The sequence below is a fragment of the Marmota monax genome, unplaced genomic scaffold (genome assembly GCF_021218885.2).
Source record: "Marmota monax isolate L192 unplaced genomic scaffold, Marmota_monax_Labrador192_F-V1.1 WCK01_AAM20220418_F8-fsc00054, whole genome shotgun sequence".
NCBI lineage: Eukaryota > Metazoa > Chordata > Mammalia > Rodentia > Sciuridae > Marmota > Marmota monax.
Genome location: NW_026692145.1, coordinates 10,356,724 through 10,383,565, shown reverse-complemented (window position 1 = coordinate 10,383,565; position 26,842 = coordinate 10,356,724). Strand labels below are relative to the sequence as shown.

General features: G+C 37.2%; 1 protein-coding gene across 4 annotated transcripts in view; it reads left to right on the top strand.

Moving 5' to 3' along the window:
- Positions 1-704: 704 nt before the first annotated feature.
- Xiap (X-linked inhibitor of apoptosis) overlaps positions 705-26,842 on the top strand; it is a 38,701-nt gene continuing 12,563 nt past the window's right edge. Inside the window, exons 1-6 of one of the 4 annotated variants that reach the window (XM_046468744.2) lie at positions 705-839; positions 16,655-17,563; positions 19,280-19,379; positions 20,710-20,788; positions 21,831-21,873; positions 26,333-26,533. In XM_046468744.2, the coding sequence (XP_046324700.1) occupies positions 16,687-17,563; positions 19,280-19,379; positions 20,710-20,788; positions 21,831-21,873; positions 26,333-26,533 (1,300 nt within the window). In that variant the 5' untranslated portion in view covers positions 705-839; positions 16,655-16,686. Of the gene's footprint in view, positions 840-902; positions 1,218-9,550; positions 9,626-16,654; positions 17,564-19,279; positions 19,380-20,709; positions 20,789-21,830; positions 21,874-26,332; positions 26,534-26,842 lie in introns of those variants that run through there. The other 3 variants (XR_009224573.1, XM_046468729.1, XM_046468753.2) reach the window with 3 other exon arrangements.

Here is a 26,842-nt window from a genome sequence, read left to right as displayed (position 1 = left end):
AGCACTTGTTAATTTTTATTTTGAGACAGGGTCTTCCAAAGTTGCTTTGGGCCTTGCTAAGTTCATTTAACATGCTAGTGGTACTTACGACATTTCCCTTAAAATATTCACAACTCATACACTCGCCTTAAGAGTCCAAGTTCCTCAAACATAAACTTATAGGTCAATCTGACAGTCCTATATTTGAAATAAACTCGGGGTATGATCAGCATTTTATGTACAATGACTTCCTGTTTTCTTTCTTCTTTCTCCTCTAATTTTTTCTTAACTCCTATCTCTTCCTTTCTTGTCATTCCTTTCATTTTTGTCCCCATGGGATTCTAATCTCAATTTCCTTATTTATTGGCCAGACGATACTGGGATAGTTATTCTCTCTGGGCCTCAGTTTCCTCTGTAAAGTGGGTTTAATAAGAGAGTGCTTACCTTACCGGATTGTTAAAATTACAACCAAGAACATGCTATATGCCTAGCACATAGTGCCTGGTCTACAGTAAGAACTGAACACGTTCGACCTCTTCTCCCTTCTCTTTTCAATCCTTTTTTCCCTTTATTCCTCAACCCTAGCGTCCAGCAGGTAATGAGGCATGTGAAAAAAAATCCTCGAGGCTAAAAGAGGAAACGGGGGAGCTAGGGGCGGGGACTGCGAGGTGCTCACTGCGCATGTGCGCCCGCTTGGGCAGGTTCTGGTTTCCAGCTGGGGGGGGGGGGGAGGAGTAGAGTGGGGGGTGAAGAGGACTTCGTTTTTTCTGGCTGCCCCCTTCCGGCTCCGGGAAGTGGAGGGACCTTGGCGGCGTCCTGAGCGGGCGCGGAGCTAATCGAGGGACGCCTGGGCCGGAGGGGTAAGTTCGAAAATGGCGGAGGGGGGAAGAAGGAGGAGCTTTGCAAGGCTGACCTCCCAGCCGGAAGGTGGGAAGGAGACGGTCAGGGCCCAGTGGCCAGAGCCTGGCCAAGGAGGACGGACTGCGCCCGAGGCCTCTTGGAGGCCCTGAAGTGAACACACTTCGGGTTCCCCGACTCGCGGTTTCTCCGAGGGACGGGCTAGCTGGTGAAGGCCAGTGAGAGACTCGAAGGAACTTCCGTTTCCTTCTAGGCAGGGGCCCGGCCGCAGAGCGGAGTTGGCATTTCCAGATTGGGGCTCGGGCCGCCCCTCCCCTGGGACCCTCCCCTCAGGACAGAGCTGATCGCCGCCGGCGGTTAGGGCCCGCTTTCTTGGCGCGGTGGGTACTGCTTGTGCAGGCTTTCCTTCCTCCTCCGCCCCCCCACCCTTTGCCTTTTCTCCCCTCCCCTCCCTTTTCCCCACCCTTCCCCTCCCCTCGGGCCAGGCGCTGCTAGGGAGGGCGGGAAGGCCGCGCCCGCCAGCCCGCGGGGGATGCCCGACTGGGGCTACTGGTCCGGGTTCCCAGGACCGCAGGAGGAAGGCGGTGGATTGGTGGGTGGGTAACTTCATGCCTTGGGGTTGGCGTCTTTGAAACCTAGACATTTACGGTAGATGAAGTCTGAGAACTTTTTAAAAAATATGATCAAAGGGACCCCCCCCCTTCCCAGTCAATGTCTGGCACGTATGGAGTAGGGTGGAGCGTGTCTGGCGGGGGCATGTGAAACAGAAAGAATAGAGGCCAAAGAGCTTCCGGAAGAGGAAATTAGCTAGTAATTCTTTCCAACCTTTGCTGTCCTCGCCACCTTCCCAGCATATTCTCTGAAACAAAATGTCAATTTGACTTTCATTTTCAGTATTTTAATTCCACAATTCACTTAAATTGTTTTTTTTTTTTTTGAGGGAGGGGAGTACTTATTGCCCAAATAAGCAATAGCCCTCTTCACCCCCCCACCAAAAAGAAAAAAGAAAAACGTCAATCAAAGCTTTGTAAAAACCTATTCGATTTTAATCATCTACTACTTTGCCTTCAAATATAATTATGTCAGTAGTTCTGTTTCCACTATACCTTGATAGTTAATAACGCATAGAAATTATTTTTTCTAGTAAAACAAGTAAAACAGGAGGTTGCAATTGTATTCCTTTATTTCTTCTTTTCTTCCCCTTAATATTTGTTACAGCCAGTTCAAGAGAACACTGTTCCAGACGGCCATTTTAGAATTATAACATTTTAGAGTTGAAAAGGATCTTAGCTCAACCCTTTTGTTTTACAAAACAGAAAATAAGGCTCAGGATTTCATTACTTGCCTAAGGCTACTTTAGTTAAATTAGAACTCTGGTTGTCTGGTTCCTTGGCCACCACTCCTGTGCTATTGCTTCACATAGCCTCCAAGCACAAAAATTAAAATGTATTCAAGTCAACAGTTCTCAAAACTATACTACTTTGTGCCAGTGACTGCTCTGCCTTCAGTGTATTTAACATGAATGTGAAGCTGGTGCTCAGATTTTTTTTTTGAAGTGAAAAATTTAGGTTAAGATGATTTATATAACATAGACACAGGCACATACACATATGTATACTTATATTTGTTCAGATAATGTCTTGAAAGACACACAGGAGAAATGTTAACAGTGGTTACTTATGGAAGACACACAGGATGGGAGACTTTGCACTTCACATGTGGCCTAATGTACGTTTAAATTTCTTTAAAACAAGTTTTAAAATTCACACACATCTATATGCATTATCAACATAAGTAAGTATATGCCATTGTTATGTATGTGTATGTATGCATATATTCATATGTATTAGTATATTAATGATTTGTACTCTAAAATGCAGTATGGTTTATGTCAGCTCAGCTAACAAAGCAGGCTCAATTATGGGGTGCTCATGTTTCTTCTGTTTTGTCTTATTGTTCCTTGTTAATATAACATAGCAAAAATGATACGTATTTTTAATACATACATTAATACTATGTATCTTTACAAAATGTGTTCAATTTCAAATTTTTTTAAAATGAAGCAAACTAACATTTAGAATATCAAATTTGACACCATGAAAGAAGTCTGAATTATAGAATCTTTGTGGATAAGAATTAATTATTAAAATGATTTAGGGCTTGTGATGTGGCTCAGTGGTAGAGCACTTGCCTAGTATATGCAAAGCCTGGGCCCCAGTACCACCAAAAGAAAAGAAAGTTAACACTGGAAAGATGCCCAGTGATTAGGAGTTTAGTTTTCTTGCTTTTTCAAATATATTAATTAAGATTCAAAGACAAAAAAGTGAATTGCCCAAAGTTAATAATAAATAATTAATAATATCTGATTATTAGTGAAACTTAGACTGGGATCTAGGTTCTAGTCTGGTGCCCCTGGTACTAAACCTGTAATTTTATTGCTTTCTAGTGCATTCAGTGATTCCAGCTAGTCTAACAAAGTAATGGGGAAGGTTAGGCCAATTTCAGTGGGCAATAATTATTGTAATTAATGTACCAGTTCATTTGTATAGTGCTTGAAATATTTTTATGAATGTAAATGTTCCCTTGACATTACATTATAAAATTAAAATACTCTATATTAAATGCCTGGACACCCCAAATGTAAAATAATGAGATTTTGCTTAATATTTAAGTCTGGTAGCTAGGGCCTGGGGCGGGGGAAGCTATTATTTATAGAATAAAATTTACTAAGCGTCTGGGGGGGGGGGGGCATTGTGCTTTTTGGTAGAATTTCCAGGATGAATATGGTAAAATAGATGTCCTTGTTATCTTGAGACTCAAGATAATCATTAGCTGTCTATTCTTAAATTTTATCTCTCTGGGGTAATCTGGTAATGGTATTATAAAATGTAATCTGTTAGCAATTTTTAAGGTCACTGTGTGAATAGACTTGAGACAGAAACAGAATTGGTAAAATAAAAATAAAGTTATATTGAATTGAACAAATATATGATATAGTGGAAAGTACCTTGGATAAAATGCAACAGGACCTATGTTTTTGTCTTGACTTTTGTTTTCAGTTAGCCATAGAATTGTGTTTCTTAGCACTTTCATGTTTCTTTTTCTTTTCCTTTCACAACGTGATATGTTTATTCTACTGAATTCAAAACACATAAAGGGTATTTGAATATTTTTAAGTTATAAAAGAGATGTGTTGTTATAGAAACTTTATGAACTTTGGAATAGGACAAGAATTAAGATCATACTGTATATAGATTGTTTTGATTCTTTTTTTCCCAATCAGCATTCTGTAGTGAACATTTCCTGTCCAGAAAACCCTTTCAAAAATAGTTTTTATCCTATATTATTCTCTGTACCACCTGTAAAATAACAGAGTTAATGTACTCAATTTCAAAGATCCAAAATCTATTATTTTTTTTCGTTTATTATCTGATTTTATTTTTTTAAAATGCCTTGTATGAACCAGGCATGATGGCACATGCCTATGTCAGTCCCAGCTACTACTCAGGAGACTAAAACAGGAGGATCACTTGAACCCAGGAGTTTGAGACCACCTGGGCAACAAAGCAGGACCCTGTCTCCCCCACAAAAAGTCTCTTAACAATATCAAATCTATTTGCAGTAAATATCTTTTTTATGTTTATTTTTTTAGTTTTAGGTGGACACAATATCTTTATTTTATTTTTATGTGGTGCTAAGGATTGAACCCAGTGCCTCACGCATGGTAGACAAGTGCTCTACCTCTGAGCCACAACCCCAGCCCTACAGTAAATATCTTAAAGGGTCAAAAAATTAAGAACAAGGTGGAGGCCTGGCATGGGGGTACATGTCTGTAATTGCAGCTATTTGGGAGGCTGAAGCGGGAGGATTGCAGGTTGGAGCCAGCCTTGGCAATATAATGAGACCCTGTCTCAAAATAAAAATATAAAGGTCTAGAGATGTAGCTCAGTGGTGGGGCATCCTTGATTAAGTCCCCAGTATCATACACTCAAAAAAGGTGGAGATACAAAACTTGATAATTTGAGGTTTATTTTCATGTACTAGGACTGGGGATGTGACTTAGTGGTAGAGTACTTAGTTAGCATAGATAAAGTCCTGAGTTCAGTACCCAGCATACCAAGAAAATAAAAATAAATAAATTTCACATGCTAGGTATTTAAGTTTTAATTTGTTAGAGGTACAAGTAATACATGTTTCTATACTGTGTTAAAAGCTGTTGAGCTGGATACCTATAATCCCAGCAACTCTGTAGGCTGAGATTGGAGAATTGGAAGTTTGGGGCTGGCCTGGGCAATTTGGTGAGACCCTGTCTCAAAAATAAAATAAAAAGGGCTGGGGATGTATGTAACTCAGTGGTACTTATCTAACAGTGTGAGGCCCTGGTCCAATCCCTAATACTACAAAACAAAAGTAAAACATTACAGATTTTAGTTATTATCAAAGGGTAATATGGTGAAAAGAGGATGGGCTATATAATTATCCAAACCTATCCATTGAATTTTGGAAATTTTTAACATGCTTAGTAGATTAGAAAAAATATTTACATGTAGCTAAATATTTAACTGTAACATGGGACCAAGGAAAATGAATATTCGTTTGTACATAGTGTTTGATACTCATGAATGTTAAATATGTTCTATTTTAATTTGGTTTGTAGTCTCTTATTGTGGTACAATTTGCTTTGTTTATTTTAAAATTCTGCCTAGGCAGAAAACAAACCTAACTGTTCAAATATAGACAACAGAATGGCATTCAGATAGAGCTAAATATTTTTAATATGAAAAAAGAAAAGATGTAGGCTCTTATCCAGAACTTGTTTTAATGAAAGTGAGACTGGTAGGATAGGGGAAGAGGGTCAGGGGAAGAGCGAAGTGGAGGTACCAGGAATAAAATTGATCAAATGATGATATGTACATGTACAGATATGCCACGATGACACCCACTCTTCTTTATAATTATTATGCACCAATAAAAAAAGACTTGTTTCAGCTGGGCACAGTGTACCTATAATTTCAGCTACTTGGGAGACTGAGGCAGGAAGATCACAAGTTTGAAGCCAGCCTTGGCAACTGAGACCCTGTCTCAAAATAAAAAGTGATGAAGGTGTAGCTCAGCCAAAGTGTGCTTGCCTAGCATGGGCAAAGCCCTTGGTTCAATTCCCAGTACTGAAAAGAAAAAAAGAATACTTTCATTCTGAGAATTATGTAGGATAGCTATTACCCAATTACTGAGTCATCCTTTAAAAGAACCTCAGCATGGCATTTGTGGAACAATCTCTTTGTAAGTACTGTATCCTAATCAGTCTGTCAGATTAAGTTCCAGTTCTGTGCCAGTAATCAGCTCTATTGCTTTAGTCAGATCTTAAACTTCTGTATGCCTTAGTTTCTATAAATCTATAAAAAGAGTGGTTTCTGCTATCCTGTTTAGCACAAACAGACCATTATTGTGAAAAATTTTTTGCTTATGTCTATAAAATATAATGTTTTTATTTTTTCAGTTTACTTAATTCTGAGCAACCTGCCCCTTTTCTAAGAAGTGTTTTAGGGAGGTTTTTGGCCATAGGTGGGTAGACTCTTTTGTTCTTGCTAGGCTCCACATTCATTATTTTTACAAGGCATTGAATGTACAGGTCAGAACTCCTGAGATAGCCATCACTCAGAAATATTTTTCAACAAAATCAGGAACTTCACCTAATCCCCCCTTCTATTTTAAAACCTGATGATCAACAAGGTCAAATCAATTTACAATTGCTCCTCTCTCATTTGAGTTGCTCAGAGGTAGTTATCTAAGTAGCAAGCTGGGAGAAATTCTCATGATAGACAAAAAGATAAGAACCAAAGAGCATATCTGTCCTCCTCCTTGCTGTAATATATGAAAATTATCTTCAGTCAATGAAAAGCGAAAACCTTGCAATACCAGGCCCTGATATTCAGTGTTTACTAAGCTAATGAATTCGTAGATGAAGAAAGCATTGTGACACGGCAAATAGCCAAATAATGCTCCCAGTCTGATAGGAAGGATTGTACAAGGGTCCCCTTACTAATGAAGAGTCCAGCTGCTGCTGCTTTTTTTTTGCGGCTTGAACCCAGGCGTGCTTTACCACTGAACCATATCCCCAGCCCTTTTTATTTTTTGAAACAGGTTCTTGCAAACTTGCTGAGACTGGCCTTAAACTTGTGATCTTCCTGTTTGAACCTCCTAAATCACTGAAATTGCAAGCGTGCACCACTATACCCAGCTTTGCTTGTTTCTCTCTCCCCCACACTTTCCCCCTCTCCCTGCCCCCCCCTTCTCTTTCTTTTCATACCAGGGATTGAACCCGGGGCACTTAACCACTGAGCCACATCCCCAGCCCTTTTTTTATATTTTAATTTTATTTAGAGACAGGGTCTCACTGAGTTGCTTAGAGCCTTGCTAAATTGCTGAGGTTGGCTTTGAACTCTAAATCCTCCTGCCTCAGCCTCCCAAGCTGCTGGGATTACAAGAGTATGCCACTGTGCCCAGCTGCTTATTTCCTTTGATTAGGATATGTATATGCTGGATAAAATTTAGAAAATTAGGGCTGGGATGTTGTAGAGCACTTGCCTAGCACAAGCAAGACCCTGGGTTCAATCCATAGCACTATTTAAAAAAGAATATAATGTCAGATTACCTCTAGAAAAACTGTATTCCTTTTTTTTTTTTTTTTTTTTGTCAGTGATTGTTGGGTGTTGGGGACCAAACAGCCGGAGCCTCATGCATACTAGACTATCACTCTACCACTGAGTTACATCCCCACCCCGAGATGTACCAATTTTTAGTTCTATCAGGGGAAAGTGCCTGTTGTTGCTTACCTTCCCCACCTTTGTGATTTGTTTTTTGTTGATAGTGAAAGGTCATCTTTGTTAAATAGAATAAAAATGGTATCTTTTAAAATGTTCATTTCTTTTTTTTTCCAACTGTAGTTGAACACAATATTTTATTTTATGTGGTGCTGAGGATCAAACCCAGAGGGCCTTGCACGTGCTAAGCGAGCACCCTACCACTTAACCACAACCCCAGCCCAAATGTTCATTTCTTTCATCACTTATGAAATTTAATATTTTTATGTATAGTTGCTGACCATTCATACTTCGCATTCATAAATTTGTCTATTTCTATCAAGGTGTTCATCTTTTTTTTTTTAAGATTTGTAAATGTATTCATGCTGAGACTTCTTTTGGTACCTGAGATTGAACCCAGGACACTTAACCCCTAAACCACAACCTCAGTTCTTTTATTTATTATTATGAGACAGGGTTTCACTAGGTTTAGGGCCTTGCTGTATGCTTCTGCTTAGGACTATTACTGGCATCAGATGGGTGCCGTGTGGTGCATGCCTATATAATCCCAGTGACTAGGGAAGCTGAGACAGAATTGCAAGTTTGAGGCCAGCTTCAGCAACTTAGTGAAAATCTGTCTCAAAAAAAAAAAATTAAAAAGGGCTATGGATATAGCCTAGTGGTAAAGTGCCCCTGGGTTCAATCCCTGGGTTCAATAGGGTTTGTTTTGTTTTGTACCAGGGATTGAACTCAGTGGCACATAACTATTGAGCCTCATCCTCAGACCCTTTTATTTTTTATTTTGAGATAGGGTCTTGCTTAGTTGCTTAAGTCCTCGCTAAGTTGCTGAGCCCGGTGTTGAATTTGTGATCCTCCTGCCTCAGCCTCCCAAGCCAGAGAAGTTTCTTGAAGGATATTTTCTAAAGTGTTGAACGTCTGGTTTGTAGGATTCTCCCTGCTTCTCTTAAAAAGTACAACAGTTGTTTGTATTAAAGATTGGGTTAATAGCCTTCTTGAGATTTTTTTTTTCTATCTGCTCTGATTTTAACAATGGTTTTTAACTGAGTTTTGAATAAGCATAAGTGGTGTTATGGTTCCACTGTTTTTACTGTAAATGGTTTGTTTTGGAATCAGTGACAACGGTTTAATGATTGTTGTAAATTGTCTTAAGTTCTGAACAGTTTTCAATTAAATGGAATAGGATATAATAGTAATTAGTAATGAATTCTTGAGCCAGAAACAAGTTGGCAAAGATCGAAGGGAATCTGAACAAATTTAAATAGTTATGATTTTCTAAATTAGGTATAGACCATGTAACTAATATTCCCTTTGTTGGTTCTCAGTGTGCCCTTTCAAATGCTTGCAGAAGTATGTTTAAAGATCAAGCATATATTGTACACTGCACTATTGATTCCTTTATGTTACTGAGCTTGTGGACTAAATGCTTATTAATGCCATTCATTTATATTAATGGATCTAGTGCTTATTTATTTATTTGTGGTACTGGGGATTGAACCCAGGGGGACCCTACCACTGAGCTATATCCCCAGTCCTTTAATTTTTTTTGTTGTTGTTGAGACAGGGTCTCACAGAGTTGCCACAGCTTGTCTCGAACTTGTGGTCCTCCTGCCTCAGCCTACCGAGTGGCTGGGATTCCAGGCATGTGCCATCAAACCCAGCTTAGTGCTTAATTTTAAAGAAGGAATGTTTTTTGTTTTATATACATGTATTTATTTACTTTTGTATATATGTATGTATGTGGTGCTGGGGATTTGAAGCTGGGGCACTGTATCACTGAGATACATCCCCAGCCCTTTTTATGCATGTATTTATTTTTATAATACTGGGGAGTGAACCCCTGGGGTGCTCTATCACTGAGCTACATCCCTACCCCTTTTTACTTTTTGAGACAGGATCACACTAAATTGCCAAGGCTGGCTTCAACCTTACAGTCCCACCCTACCAAGTAGCTGGAAATTGAACTCAAGGTAGGTAAGGGCTCAACCACTGAGCTATACCCCCAGCCAATTTTTAATTTATATATTTGTGTGTGTATGTTTAAAATATGCAACTTAATGTTTCTGTATATATAATAAAATGATTACTGCAGAGCAAATTAACATGTCCACCATCTCGGATTATTACCTTTTTTGTGGTGAGAGTGGGAAATAGCTTTTGATTTGACTAAATGTAATTAACCTTAAAAATATTTTGTTGACCAAAGTTAAAAGCAAATATCCTTTGTATTAATAATTTGTCTTAAAGTTTTTGTTCATGTAAATGTATCATGTAAAAATGCCCTCCCTTTATTTTGGTGTTCCTGGGGATTGAACCTAGGACCTCACATGTGCTGTAAACAAATGCTGTACCACTGAGCTAAACTCCAAGACCCAAAAGCTGAATTTTTAAAATGATATGTATGCCCTGTTTTTCAGGGCATATCATTTTTAAAGATCCAACTTTGATGTTATTATTTATTTCCATAGATAGATTTTCCAGATAACTGCAACAAAGTACTTTTTTTGGTGGTGGTACTGGGGAACAGTGTGTACTGTGTAAATCAAAGTGCTGTTTCCTAATAGGGAACTGTCCATGACTAATACTTTAAGATAATTAAAAAGGGGATTAACCTCCATTGGGTCAGGGAGAATGCTGCTTATTTGTCAAGTGTCTTTACCCTGGATCTTCTACAGGGAAGAAAGAAGCTGAGGACAAAACTTGTATTATTTCTGCAAGTAATGAGCAAAAAAAAAAATGTCAAGATAAATTTTAAGTTATATGAGGATTTTTGATTAAAATGTACAAATTTTTTATGTTACTATGAAAAAATTTATGAATACTATATAAGTGGGTTTTTTTGTTTGTTTGTTTGTTTGTTTTTTGAGATGAGGTCTTACTGTGTTTCTCAGGCTGGCCATGAACTCCTGGGCTCAAGTGATCCTCCTGCCAAAGTCTCCCAAGTAGCTAAGACTACAAGTGCACACTAACATACCCAATTAAATACTGTAATATTTTTGAAATGTGACGCTATTATAGGTTTTTAATCACTAAAAGAATTACAGTGTTTGTTTGGACTTCACATATTTCTTTATTTTGATCACATTTCCTGAAGGGTGTGATGGCGTAGTGCAGGAGGATCACAAGTTCAAAGCCAGCCTTAGCAATTTAGGCCCTAAGCAACTTAGTGAGACCTTCTCTATATATAAAATACAAAAAGGGCTGGGGATGTGGCTTAGTGGTGGAGGGACTCTGGATTCAATCCCTGAACTGGGATTTTTTCTTAGTTTTCGATGGACACAACATCTTTATTTTTATGTGGCGCTGAGGATCGAACTCAGCACCCCGCACACGCCTCAGCAACTTAGTGAGGCCCTAAGCAACTTAGCAAGACCCTATCTCAAAATAAAAAAGGGCTGTGATGTAGCTGAGTGGTAAAGTACCCCTGGAATCAATCCCTGTTACCCAAAATAAAAAAGAAAACAAAAATTAAAATGTCAACATTATATAACTTATGAACATATTACAGTAATTCATAAAACTTAAAACTTCCAAATTTTGCTTTTTCTAGTGAAAGCCAACAAAATTCAGCACCAAACCTGCTCTTCATCTCTAGGAAGCCAGGTGCCGCTGACCACAGTGGCAACAGTTCATGCTAAGTGCTGGGCTGCCTCTTGGGGGTATGAGCCAGTGAGCTAGTTTGCATATGTGTTGTGGCCTTGGCACCTACAACCCATGAGATTGAGCACCAGCAGAGGCAACTTGGGTCTGGGCCTAGAGCTCTCCGATGCATGCCCTACTGTGTGGCCTTGGCTAAGAGGCTAGGGGGGGTGGCAGTCCCATCTACCTCTTTGTTCTCTGCCACCTCTCCTACAATTTGGTGGGCATCTGACCCAGGCAAGTGGGCCAGCTTGAGAGGTTTTAAATAACAGTGCTAATAAAGGCATTTTGGAGATAAAAATTACCTGTAATCTTGCCATCTTTTTATTTTATTTTATTTTTGTAAGAGGAGGGCTCTACCACTGAGCTATACCTCTAGCCCTTTTTATTTTTTCTTACAAGACAGGGTCTCACTAAGTTGCTGAGGCTGGCCTCAAAATTGCAGTCCTCAAAATTGCAGTCCTCAAAATTGCAGTCCTCCTGCCTCAGTCTCTTGAGTCTTGGATTACAGGCATGTACCACCATGCCAGATGTTGCCTGGCCATTTTGACATATTTTCCATTTTTTAAAATACCACCCTCCGGGTCTTGTCCATAAGTACATCTTTTTTAAAATTTTTATTTTTTAGTTGTAGATGGACACAATACCTTTATTTTATTTATTAATTTTTATGTAGTGCTGAGGATCAAACCCAGTGCTTCACACATGCTAGGCAAGTGTTCTACCACTGAGCCACAACCCCAGCCCCGTAAGTACATCTTTTAACACAGTGGCAGTCTGGTGTACATCCTACTTTATATCATTTTCCCCATTAAAATAACTTTTATGCTACATGTTTGTAAAATTTAATAATAAGAAGTTGGGAGAAACAGAAACTTTTTATTGTGTGCAGGTACCAGCTAGGTGAATTTTCTGGGTTTATCTCTGCCTGTCCTCCCTACAACCTTCCCACTTTCTTTCTAGATTAGCAATCAACCCTCTCTCCTTGTCACCTGCCCATAGCTTTCTTCACACAATTGACTAGGCTAAATGTGTGTATGTACATGTGTATTTTAAGTCCTCACAACATATCATCATCTTAAAATCTTCCAAACCCTTCATATAGCATGCACCATTGCTTGCTGGTCCTTTTTGTACCATTGCTGGCTTTCATAATGCAGTTTTCCCAACCACTGTTCCTCTCAAGATTCCTGGCTGCCTACCCACCCCATGGCAAAACTTTCTTTGACATCTTTCTCCCTGACTTCCTACCCTTCAACTCACTTAGTGGCTATATTCTAAATATGCTTTCACAGAGAAGCCTTAAGTTATGTCAGCATACTTTATTGCACTCAGACTTTTTCACTTCCAAAGTCTTTATTACCCTCCTCCAATAGTCATACCCCATTTTTCTTCCATTTTCACAATTCTGTACCCTCTGTTATACTCATTGTCTGCAATATTATTTCTCTACCTTCTTGTCTCTTGGATCCTTTTTTTTAATTCTTTCCCACCCCTTTCTTTTGGTGCCTTCCCAGCCCCAGTTTTCTATCTTTTGTCAGTTATCTTTCTGCCTTTCACTTTTAATTTTATTCAGAAGCACTCAAATGAATAACATACACATTATCAGAGCATGAGCCTTTGGAGAGTTTATGTAGTATTCATTTGAGTGCTTCTAAATAAATACATGCTTTTCAAAACAGTGGAATTTAAACTAATATCATAGAAATAACCCCCGAGAAGATGACATCTCCTCTTGAAAGCTTCGGATAGAGATTCTCCTGCTCCTGTACAATGATAGAATTTGATCTGCTTTATTTGAAATGGGGTGACTACTTGAACCTCACAAAATATTCACCATTATGAAATGAGATCTTAGATTTTGTAATTCTATTTTGATTGACCTGAGAAATAAAACTTATCCCTTTAGGGAAGGTAATTTTCACATGTTTTGGATTATATTGAGCACTTATTCTTCAGGATAATTACAGACTTGAAAATGTTTAGTCTCCTAGTCTGAAGTCCCTGTCAGTAACAGGAGGAACTCATAATCTACAAGACAACCCAATCCATTTTGAACTACTATTGATTGTTTTAAGGTTCATTCTTGTATTGGGTTAAAATGTACTGGTTATGGGCTGGGGATGTGGCTCAAGCGGTAGCGCGCTCGCCTGGCATGCGTGTGGCCCGGGTTCGATCCTCAGCACCACATACAAACACAGATGTTGTGTCCGCCGAAAAACCAAAAAATAAATATTAAAATTCTCTCTCTCTCTCTCTCTCTCTCTCTCTCTCTCTCTCAAAAAAATGTACTGGTTATAATTATTGACCTTAATTTTGCCCTCAAGTTACACAGAATTTGGATCCCCTTTCCATATAACAGCCTTTTAGATATCTTAAGGTAGTTATTCTATCCTCTATACTCTTTCCCTCAGAAATGTTTCCCCCTTTGGGATAAACATTCTCAGCTCTTCCAACTGTTCCTCATATGATATCATTTTCATCATACTGATTGCTCTCTAAGGACATTAAAATGTGTTTGGAACAGGAAATAATATTCCAGTGTAGCTGAATTGGACCTGGATGTTGCACATCTGGACACTAATGCAGCCTGAAGTTGTTGTAAGTTTTTTAGCAGCCATGTAATGTTGGCTTATAATGAATTTGTAATTAACTAAAATCCCAAGGTTTTTAATCTGGAGGTTTGCCTTCATATGACTTTGTTCCAAATCAAGTCTCCATCTTCCTTAGTTATGCTGCAGATTTTTATTAAAGCAGAATATTGTAATTGACATTGCAGTAAACTGACGTATGGTTCACTCTTAAAAAAATAAAAGTAAAAGCAAAATATAAGATTTTACACTTATCCCTATTAAATTTTATCTCACTAGCCAGCCAGCCAGTCTTTGTTCCTTTGAATCTTGGTTTTTATCATCTAGTTTATTATTGCTGATTCAACAAAGGACTTTGAAGCTAATGTCAGAATGTTTTCAGATATCTGTAAAATGTTAATGAAAAGTCATTATCTACTTTATGCAGATTGAACTTAGCTCTTGAGGAATATATGGATTAATCCCAGTGTAAATTGACAAGACTCAGAAAATCTGAAGTTCATTGAAGAGATATGGATAATTATTTCTAAGAAATCAATGTACATATGAAGTAGAGACAGTCATTGTAACCATGCCTTTTAATATATTTTAAAAATTTTAATTGATGTATTTATGGGGTATAGTATGGCATTTCACTACATGTATACAATGTGTAATGATCAGATCAGGAAAATTGTCATCTCATACATTTATTTTTCTTTGCATAGGAAACATTCAAAATCCTGTCTTCTAGCTATTTTGAAACATTCAGCTAATTGTTATGGACCATGTTAGCCCTATAAAACATTAGAAGTTATTTCTCCTTTTAAATTGTACCCTGTGAGGTGTGTGTGTGTGTGTGTGTGTGTGTGTGAGATTTTTGTTCATTCATCCATCCATGGGCAACTATGTTGATTCCATATCGTGACTGTTGTGAACAGTGCTGTATAAACCTGCAAGTCTCTTTAATATAGTGATTTCACCAGTAGTAGGATTGCTAGACCATATGGTAGATCTGTTTCTGTTTTTTTGAGGAGTCTGCATGTTGTTTTCGATAATGATACTGGTTTACATTTCCACCACAGTGAGAGTTCTCCTTTCCCTATATCCTCACCAGCATTTATTGTTTTTTGTCTTTTAGTTAATAGCCATACTAACTTAAGGTGTGAGGTGATATTTCATGTGTTTTTTTTTTTTTTTTTTTTTGTCTTTTGGAACTGGGGGTCAAGCCCACAGCTTTGTGAATGTGAGGCAGACACTTTGCCACTTATCTGCATCCCAGCCTTTCATGTGGTTTTGATTTGCATTTCTCTTTATGATTAGTGATGTTAAACATGTTTTCATATGCTTGTTGACTGTGTATCCTCTTTTGATAAATATCTATTAAGGTCATTCACCCATATTTTAATTGGTTGTTGGGTTTTTTGTTTTGTTTTTATTTTGTGCTGTTGAGTTTTTTTGTGACCCTTTTCTTTTGCATCTGACAAAAATAAACTGAACACAGTATCAGGCAATGTGGAAGATTCTGGAGAACCAGGTTTACCTCATAGCTGGAGTGACTACTTACTCTGGTTTGCCTGGGGAAAACCTGATAAATGCTTTTTGTTTTTTTATAATTATTAGTAGCATCATTTTTCACTTTCAAAGTGTCCAGGTTTGGAGGATAAATTATTTTGCTACCTTCTCATAACCTAAGTGGCTCCTTTTAGTATTTTATCTGGGTTAAATATTACACAGCTGTAATTTAGCAGCACTAATGAGGCTGCCAAATTCTCTCCTATTTGAACAGATTGTTCCTTGGCCATGGGAAGTTGGTAGCAAAACTGCCTGCAATTAAGGTCTGCAAATACTTAGGATTTTTCTTGAGCTACCCTCTAGAGGGCAGTATTTTATATGGCTATATCTATAGCTATCTGGAGTGATCTGATTCCAACAAAAATGGACTCTTGTTTATTTATGCAGAAAAATTAGAAGTATTTGATGCTTTAAAATAATGGAACCAATATTGTGGATACCTTATTTTTTGCTAAGCAAAAAAGTAAGGAAATATTAGAAATTAATTCATTAACATTCTGAACATTCGTTTCTCTTTCAATTGTAAAAACTGAACTTTGATGCCTTGAATATACAATGATCCATTATAACAATTATGCATAGACTTTAAGAATCTGAATATTTTGTGCTTCTTTCATGTTTTTCCTAATTAAAAATGATTTTAGATGTTTAATAATTATAACATATTCTGTATCACAGTTTTCATATTTATATAAAAATAAGAATTTAATAGTTTGTTCTTCTTGCTTAAATATTACTTTCCTCAAAAAGAGAAAACAGGCCAGGTACAGTGGTCCATGCCTGTAATCTCAGCTACTCAGGTGACTGAGGTAGGAGAATCCCAAATTTAAGGCCCACCTGGGCAATTTAGAAAGACTGTCTCAAAAATACTAAAGAACTAGGGATGTGGCTTAGTGGTAGAGTACTTGCCTAGCATGTCTAGAAAGAGCAGAGAGAATAAAAAAAGAGTTGGGGATGTAGCTCTAGTGGTAAGGTGCTTATCTTGCATGTATGAAGCTCAATCTCCAGCATCACCAAAAAAGAAAGAGAAAAAAATAAATACCAGATTATATGATTTGAATGGTGTGGTAATGTAGAATTCTAGTATTTAGAATTAGAAAGTGTTTTAGTGATTGTGTAGTTATTTTTAGTCAATAATTTGTTAGCTCCTAATATCAAAAGTATATTGCTTATGTTTCACATTTTGGATTTCCTAATGTAATGTTCTCTTTTTAGAAAAGGTGGACAAATCCTATTTTCAAGAGAAGATGACTTTTAACAGTTTTGAAGGATCTAAAACTTGTGTACCTGCAGACATCAATAAAGATGAAGAATTTGTAGAAGAGTTTAATAGATTAAAAACTTTTGCTAATTTTCCAAGTAGTAGCCCTGTTTCAGCATCAACACTGGCACGAGCAGGTTTTCTTTATACTGGTGAAGGAGATACTGTGCGGTGCTTTAGTTGTCATGCAGCAGTAGATAGATGGCAATATGGAGACTCAGCAATTGGAAGACACAGGAAAGTATCCCCAAATTGCAGATTTATCAACGGCTTTTATTTTGAAAATAGTGCTGCACAACCTACAAATCCTGGTGTCCAAAATGGTCGGTACAGAGTTGAAAACTATCTTGGAAGCAGAAATCATTTTGGTTTAGACAGGCCATCTGAGACTCATGCAGACTATCTTTTGAGAACCGGACAGGTTGTAGATATATCCGACACCATATACCCAAGGAACCCTGCCATGTGTAGTGAAGAAGCTAGATTGAAGTCATTTCAGAACTGGCCAGACTATGCCCACTTAACCCCCAGAGAATTAGCTAGTGCTGGACTCTACTACACAGGTATTGATGATCAAGTACAGTGCTTTTGTTGTGGTGGAAAACTGAAAAATTGGGAACCTTGTGATCGTGCCTGGTCGGAACACAGGCGGCACTTTCCTAACTGCTTCTTTGTTTTGGGCCGGAACATTAATGTTCGAAGTGAATCTGATGTTGTAAGTTCTGATAGGAATTTCCCAAATCCAACAAATCCACCAAGAAATCCAGCCATGGCAGAGTATGAAGCACGGATCATTACTTTTGGGACGTGGATATACTCAGTTAACAAGGAGCAGCTTGCAAGAGCTGGATTTTATGCTTTAGGTAAACATAACCAATAAATAACTTTCCAACTATTCCAGGGCTCTTAAAAAATTAAGAGATGCCTTTAACCCCCTGAACTGGTAAATATTTTGGTATAAGCTGGTGTGCTTATTTATATCAGTATTATTCTCTGATCTCTTAAGTTGAATCTGTAATGTCACTACTAAATTTATGTAAAAAAGTCTACCATGATGGCTGGGAATGTAGCTCAGTAGTAGCCTAGCACACACAAGGCTCTGGGTTTAATTACCAGTACTGCAAAAATAAGAAAGAGGGAGAGAGAGACTACCATGTTATGAATCATGTTTACAGTCATGTAAATGTTTTTTAAGAGTGTGAAAATAGGCAAATGATATATATCGCTGATATAAAATGGGTCTAATAGTAACACTAGCTATCATTTTTTGAGCATCTACTACATGTGCTCAGTACATATTACATGAATTTTCTCTAAGCTTCATGACAACCCTGTAGAAAGAATTAACATTTAAGAGTTTAGTTTTGGGGGCTGGGGTTGTGGCTCAGCGGTAGAGCACTCGCCTGGTATGTGCGAGACGCTGGGTTTGATTATCAGCACCACATAAAAAGATAAATAAAGGTATTGTGTCCAACTACAACTAAAAAAAAGAGTTTTGTTTGGCCTGTATATCAACTATATATTTGAAAGCTTCCCTGTATTGTATTTTTGCTTCAAATGAATGCGTTTCAGATAGATGTTGTGGATGTGTCAGGAGGGGTCATTAGTGCGATGGGTTCCAGAAATATTTTTTATGGTTATTATATCTGACCCATTAATTTTAGGATTGAATAATGCCAAAATGCAAAATACAAGTTATTTCAAAAATTTTCATTTATATAGTAATCATCATATGTCTTAAAAGTTTGCTTAGTGTCATGCAGCTATCACCTTAGAGCAACTTATCTTGTAATTTCATTGCTGAACTTTGTTGTTATTAATGCTTGGAACATAATTTATTTTAAAGTTTTATAATTTGATAAAATAAATGCAATATTAATAGCTCAAGTAACACACATTAAAAATAATATAACAATTAGTTTTAACATAAAAATTGGTCAGTATTAGCTGGGTGCTGTGACATATACCTGTAATCCCAGTGACTTGGTAGGCTGAGGCAAGAGGATCACAAGTTTGAGGCCAGCCTCGGCAACCTAGTGAGGCCCTAAGCAAATCAGTGAGACCCTGTCTCAAAATAAAAAATAAAAAGGGCTGGAGATGTGGTGTAATGGTGACGCTCCCCTGGGTTCAATTCTGTTACCAAAAAAAAAAAATGGTCACTTTTATTTTTTAGTTGTCTTTTGTTAAATATCTCAGATCAACTCATTGAGTTCCATGTGTATTTCCTCCTAAAATAAATAAAGATCAGCCTGACATGGTGGTGCATGCCTGTAATCCCAGTGGCTTAGAAGGCTGAGGCATGAGGATGGCAAGTTAAAGGCCAGCCTCAGCAACTGAATGGGACCCTGTCTCAAAATAGAAAGGACTAGGGATATAGTTCAGTGGTGAATCGCCTCTGGGTTCAATTCCTGGTACTGGGCGGGGGGGGGGGGGGACTTATCTACTACTTAGATGCAAATATGAAAGTGCTGAGATTTTTATGTAATTTAGATATGTTTAAGTTGTAGGTGTTAGAATAGATGTTTTTGTATAAGCTTCTAAATGCACAAATGCATGTATTTGTACTGGTGTTTTCTTAGGTGAAGGTGATAAAGTAAAGTGCTTTCATTGTGGAGGAGGGCTAACGGATTGGAAGCCCAGTGAAGACCCTTGGGAACAGCATGCTAAGTGGTATCCAGGGTAAGATGTTTAATGATTTTTTATGTGATGCCTGGGATGTAACCCAGGACCTCATGTATGCTAGGCAGGTGCTCTACCATTGAGCTACATCCCCAGCCCCAAGGAAGATGCTTAACTGTTCATTCAGTAACAGACAAGTTGGACAGTATACAATGGAAAGACTTGAATTACTTTTCACCTCAACTATTTTTGCCTTTGCTGTGTATGGCTTGAAATCTGTATGATGTTTATTAAAGTGGGATCACCTGCATTATTAAAAAAATTACCTAAGCTGCCTCTTGTGGCCAAAACATTCACTGCATAAATGTCTGAATATCTGTGACATTCAGATTGTCCCATTTCTAAACACCAAATTAGAAATTGTATACTTTTTTATTTATTGGAAGTAGGCTTTTTTATGACAGGCTTAAGAGAGCTTGTGTTGCCAAGGAGAGTCCTGAAGAACCTATCATATGCCCTAGGAAATACTAATGGGTTTCACTAATTCTTTTTTTGTGGGGAGGGGGGGAACCAGGGATTGAACTCAGGGACACTCGACCACTGAGCCACATCCCCAGCCCTACTTTATATTTTATTTAGAGACAGGGTCTCAGTGAGTTGCTTAGCACCTCACTTTTGCTGAGGCTGGCTTTGAACTTGCAATCCTCCTGTCTCCTGAGCTGCTGGGATTTCAGGTGTGCGCCACTATTTTAAGACCTCTGAAATCAGGACACAACTGGTGGTGGGTCATAATTAATTAGCAGTTTTAGGTGGTATATTAAATAATCATGCTTCTTACTGTAAGTGGCATCTTAGGATGATGATATACCCCTAAATGTCTCTTTGCCATCTTGCCTCTTTAAAATAATGTACTCAGGTATAATAAGTGATGTGAATTTCTGGCCTACAAAATGACAGCTTAAAACTTGAGGGTGATTATTTGAAAAGACACCTTACCCTTAAACGACTTTAAAAGGAAAGCTTGAAAATGAAGATTTTTAAATATACATACAACTGGTTAATCCTCTAAATAAAGTCCTATTAAAAGGAGTGACAACTTTAAACTTTAAAAAATAAGTCAAGGTGCTAATTCAATAATTCATGCTTAAAAGTTGAAAGTTCTCAGGTTGGTATTTTTTGTTCTACCAAGTCTTATCTATTAGCATAAGTAACGTAAGAAATGGAAAAATTTTTTAACCTTAAAATGACAGTTGGCTAGGGCATTGGGCAACCTTTTACTTTTTGTGGCTCCTTAGAAATAACAGAAAGCAATTAATGGAATTAACATGATGGAGATTCTATCTTTACTAATTTATCAGCTACTAAAGTTTAGTGTTATTATATTGTTTAGGTGTAAATATCTGTTGGAAGAAAAGGGACAAGAATACATAAACAATATCCATTTAACACATTCACTTGAAGAGTCTCTGGTAAGTCCCTTGTTGTATAATATGTATTTTTGAATAGTGTATAAATTTGTTTTACAATTGTTTCCTCATGTAAAATTATCGGTATAGTATCATAAGTTAATAATGTGTGGTGAAATTTAAAGGGGAGAACTCAAGGGGAGATTTATATTCTTGAAGCAAATTTGTGAAAAGGGTATTGGGATGAAATGACTTTGAGTATCACTGCAGACAAAAATGGGATTGAAGAACCAAAATATTGAAGTCCCTTACTCTTTTGAAATTATCTTTGTATAATGTACTTTGCATTCATAAGTAGTTTTAACCTTTTTGCAGATAATATTTAAAATCTCAAAATGTATCTAGGCTGGGTATGGTGGTACATGCCTGTTGTCCCAGCTACTCAGAAGCTTGAGACAGAAGAACCATAAAATCCATGACCATTCTGGGCAACTTAGTGAGAATAGTCTCAAAACAAAACAAAAGTTGGGGTATAGCTCAGTGGTAGAGCACATGTCTTTGCATGTGAGAGATCTTGGGTTCAATCCCCAGTACTACAAATCAAAAAGAAAAAGAAAAGGTATCTAAATTGATAAAGGATAAACTGGATGTTAGTAATACATGGAAAGACTCCTGATCTAGAATGAGAGACCAGAGTTGTTAGGATGACTCTAGCCTTAATTACATTATCTCCATGAAGTCATTTAATCTCCTTGGGCCTCAGTTTCTTGTTTGTGAAGTGAGAAGATTGGATTAGATATGTTTTAACTTTTATCAAGTTGTGTCTCTTCTGAATATTCATATTTTTAATTGGAGTAATGTCAATTTATTTCAATTTTTTTTGAGAATTTTAATATTTATTTTTAGTTTTTCAACAGACACAACATCTTTGTTTGTATGTGGTGCTGAGGATCGAACCCGGGCCGCACGCATGCCAGGCGAGCGCGCTACCACTTGAGCCACATCCCCAGCCCCTTCAAATTTTTGATTAATGTAACTTTTCAAATTGAGATAATTGCCTACTACCATAAAGAATTCTTGTTTACAATTTATATTTCTATTTTAGGTAAGAACTGGAGAAAAAATGCCATCACTAACTAAAAGAGTTGGTAAATATGCTTATTAAAATTAATATACTTTTAATTTCACTGACAATTTATTATAGTTGTTATTTATGGGTTGAAAAACTAAGCATAGTCTTTCATAATATCACAGTATATTGGTTAGAGATGAGATTGCTATAAATTTACGAATTTAATGAAGTGCTTATAAATTTAATCAGGTATTTCTATATTAATATTAGTACAATCTGGGCACTATGGCATGTGCCTGTAGTCCTAGCTATTTGGGAGGCTGAAGTGAGAGGGTTGCTTGACTCTGGGTCAGCACAATTCTATATAAAAAAATTAATTTTCTAGGGGCTGGGGTTGTGGCTCAGTGGTAGAGGGCTTGCCTTGCATGTGTGAGGCTCTGGGTTTGATCCTCAGCACCACATAAAAATAAACAAATAAAGGTATTGTGTCCAACTACAACTAAAAAATAATATTAAAAAATTAATTTTCTAAAAAAAAGAATGTTGAGCCCAGCACAGTGGTGCATGCCTGTGATCCCAGCAGGAGGCTGATGCAGGGGGATCGCAAGTTCAAAGCCAGCCTCAACAACTTAGCAAGGTCCTAAGCAACTCAGCAAGCCCTTTTCTCTAAATAAAATACAAAAAGGGCTGGGGAATGTGGCTCAGTGGTTAAACACCCCTGGATTCATTCCCTGGTACCAATAAATAAATAAAGAGTTATCAGAGATGTGGCTTAGTGTAGAGAGATTACTTAGCATGTATGAGACCCTGGGTTCAATTCCTAGTACTGCCAAAAAAAAAAAAAAATCTGTGTAGCATGTGAATGTATATGTGTGTATCGGGGGGTACTGGGGATTGAACCCAGGACCTCAAACATTCTAGGCCAAGTGCTGTATTATTGAGCCATATCCCCAGCCCAAGGGTATAGCATATATTTTTAAAGTTATTCAGAAAGAATCAATAATGTAAATGTTGATAATTTTTGGTATTTAATCATTGTTACAGTATTTATTATTGTTTTATGATGAATGAAACTTTTGTTTTAGGTTAGGATTAATATCTTCAAATTGAGATATAATTTATATATCGTAAATTTATGATATATCAAGAACTATGTAATGTTTTGAACAACCAACAATAAAAAAATTTAAAAAAAAGTGTAATTCATTGTTTTTTAGTAAATTCATAAGGTTGTAAAACCATCACTCTATTTAATTGCACAACATTATCATCACAAAAGAAGTAAACCCCATACTGACCCATCAGCAGTCATTCTCCAGTCTTCTACTACCAGGCAATCACTAATCTATTTTGTGTCTCCATGATTTTTCCTATTTTGAAAATTTAATGTAAATAGAATCATGCAATATATGGTCACAGGTGTCATCCATGTTGTAGCATATATGAGTACTTCATTCTTCATTATATTTTGTGGTGAAAAATATTTCATTGTATAGATAATACCTTAATTTTTTTTATTCTGAGAAAGGTTCTTTTAAGTTGCTAAGGGTCTCACTAAATTGCTGAGGCGCTTTGAACTTGAGATCCTTCTACCTCAGCCTCTCAAGTCGCTTGGATTACAGACATGCACCACTCACGCAGTACTATGTTTAACCTTATAATGAACTACCATAAAGTTTTCCAAAGTGGCTACATCCTTTAACATTTCTACCAGCAGTGTGTAAGAGTTCCAGTTCTCCACATCTTTGCTAACATTTGTTATTGTCTGTCCTCTTTTTTATAGCCATTCTATCAGGTTGATGTGGTACTGGGTTTTGTTTTGCTCTTCCTCCATAGCCATTGATGTTGAATATCTTTTCTTGTGTTTATTGGTTCTTTGTAAAATCTTCTTTAGAGAAATGTCTGTTCATCTCCTTTGACCTTTTTTAGTTAGGTTGTCTTTTTATTATTGAACTCTAAGAACTAATTATATATTATAATTCTTTATATGTATGTGTGTGTATTTTCCAGATTTATGATTTTGAAATATTTTCTCTCATTCTGTAGGTTGTTTTTCATTTTCTTGTTGGTATCCTTAGAAGTACATTGTACAAAGTGTTTAATTTTGATGAAGTCCAATTTTTCCTTTTCTTGCTTATGCTTTTTTAGGGTGGGGAATACTGGAGATTGAACCCAAGGGCACTTTACAACTGAGCTATATCCCCAGCACTTTTTTTTTTATTTTGAGTTGCCAACACTGGCCTCAAACTTACAGTCTTCTATCTCAGCTTCCCATGTCTGGGATTACAGGAATATACCATTATTCCTAGCTTGTTGCTTATACTTTTGATGTTGTATTTAACCATTGCATATTTTCTGCTCCACAGAAATATGAAAAGAGTCATTGAATGAATAAAAATACTAAATGCATTAGTATTTGTGACTCAATGGTACCAGCACTTGCCTAGCATGCACAAAGACCTGGGTTCAATCCCTATCACTGCAAACAATTAAATAAATATTTATTGAGGTATAATATACAGACAGTAAAATGCTTTAAAGTATACTAATCGTAAATTTTCAACTCAAATTTAAGATGTATATATACTGTGTAACCATCATGTAGATCAAGATATAGAGCATTTCTTCTGTCCCAGAAAGATCCTTCAGGCTGCTTCCCATTCAGTATCCACCCACAAGTTATATTCTGGCTTCTATAACCATAAATTAATTTTCCCTATTACCATAGTTCAGTTTTGAACTTCTTAGTATATACTCTTATGTCTGGTTCATCATTTTGATGAATTTTGCTTTCTGTATCTATGAGATTCATCCATGTTGTTCGTGGCAATAGTTTGTTCTTTTTTATTCTATGTTGTATTTTAATATACCAAATTTTATTCATTTACCTGATGATGGACATTTGAATTATTCCCAGTTTGGGGTTATTATAAATAATAGTGTTATGAATATTCATGTGCATTTCTTTGGCAGAGATAAGTACTGGTTTCTAATAACCAGGAGTAGAATTGATGAGTCAATACAACTGTCCTCTCTTTATCTCTCTCTCTCTCTCTCTCTCTCTCTCTCTCTCTCTCTCTCTCTCTCTCTCTCTCTCTCTCTCTCCAGTAGTGGGAATTGCAAACCCAGGGGCATTCTTCCACTGAGCTACATCCCCAGCCCTTTTTATTTTTATTTTTTTTATTTTGAGTCAGGATCTCACTAAGTTGCCAAAGCTAGCCTTGAACTTGAAATTTGTCTGTCTATAAATTGCATTATAGGCATGTATCTCTGTGCCCAGCTGCAGTTCTCCTCCCTAAGGATTGCCCTATGTATGCTGTATTCTACTTTGAGTATTAGAACAGTGAATTTCCATTTACTTTCTTGTCTTATGTAATCTAACCCCCTTAGATAGAAACTAACTCTGACACCTAGCAAACAGACATTTGATGTCACAGACTGGGACTTCCCCAATTTTCCATGACTTTAAAAAAAAAAAACATTGGTAATGACTCAGCAATAATAGCTACTTTTTAAGTACCTTTGGTTAATTTGTACAACTGATTTGAAAAATATTCAGCTTTGCAAAACACTTTTCTTACCTGTTTGCCTTCTTTTACACTGTTGTATTTTAATATTTTGTTTTTGTTTTGTCATGCTAGGGATGGAACCCAGGGCCTCACTGATGCTAGGCAAGCACTCTACCATTGAACTACATTCCCGGCCTTATCACTGTCCTCTTTTCTTGGAACCTAGGAGGGGCACTTAACCACTGAGCCACATCCCCAGCCCTTTATTTGTATTTTATTTTGAGCACTGCATTGCTTAGGGCCTCACTAAATTTCTGAGGCTGGCTTTGAACTTTCAATCCTCCTGCCTCAGCCTCCCGAGCCTCTGGGATGACAGGCATGTTCCACTGCTCCTGGCTCCTATCACTGTCTTTAAAACCCTCAACTTGAATAATCCATAGTGTTAAAAAACTTACTGCATTTACAGTTATTTTTTTAATAAGATTCTGAAAGTGATGCTTCAGTGCCTGAATATTTCAGAAAAATTTTCCTTCCAAAGCAGCTTTGGTTTAATGGTTTGGGGTTGGTTGGTTGGTTTTATTTTTTGCTTGCTGTTTAATTTTTTTTATTATTATTATTTTTGGTACCGGGGATTGAACTCAGAGCACTCAGTCACTGAGCACATCCCCAGCCCTATATCTGTATTTTATTTAGAGATAGGGTCTCACTGAGTTGCTTAGCACCTCGCTGTTGCTGAGGCTGGCTTTGAACTCATGATCCTCCTACCTCAGCCTCCCAAACTACTGGGATTACAGGTGTGTGCCACTGCACCTGGTTGCTTGCTGTTCAGTTTTTTAAACTAATTTACTATTGGGTTGTTTTAATAATATTTATTTTGGGAGCTGGGGATATAGCTCAGTTGGTAGAGTGCCTCACATGCACAAGGCCCTAGGTTCAATCCCCAGTACCACAAAAAACCAATAATAATACAAAAAGTAATAATATTTATTTTAATTCTATTGTTTTTCCTCCCAATTTTCATTTCAGATGATACCATCTTCCAGAATTCTATGGTACAAGAAGCCATACGAATGGGATTCAGTTTTAGGGACATTAAGAAAATAATGGAGGAAAAAATTCAGACGTCTGGGAGCAACTATATATCACTTGAGGTTCTGATTGCAGATCTAGTGAGTGCTCAGAAAGAAAATACACAAGATGAATCAAGTCAAACGTCATTGCAGAAAGGTATGAATGGCTGTTTTTAAAAAGCAAGAAAAACCTAACCACTAAGTTTTGTTTAGTATCTCATATGATTCTAGCTCATTCATCCCCCCCCCCCACATCCCCTTTAGCATAGGGGGTCACTGTGGATTTAACCCAGGGGCAATTTACCACTGAGCTACATCCCCAGCCCTTTTTTTTTGAGACAGGGTCTCACTAAGTTGCTTAAAGCCTCACTAAATTAATCTCTTGTTATGAAAAATTTCAAATATACCAAAAGTGAAGATAACAGTGTAATGAACCTTCATGTATCCATCACCACTTTTCCAATTT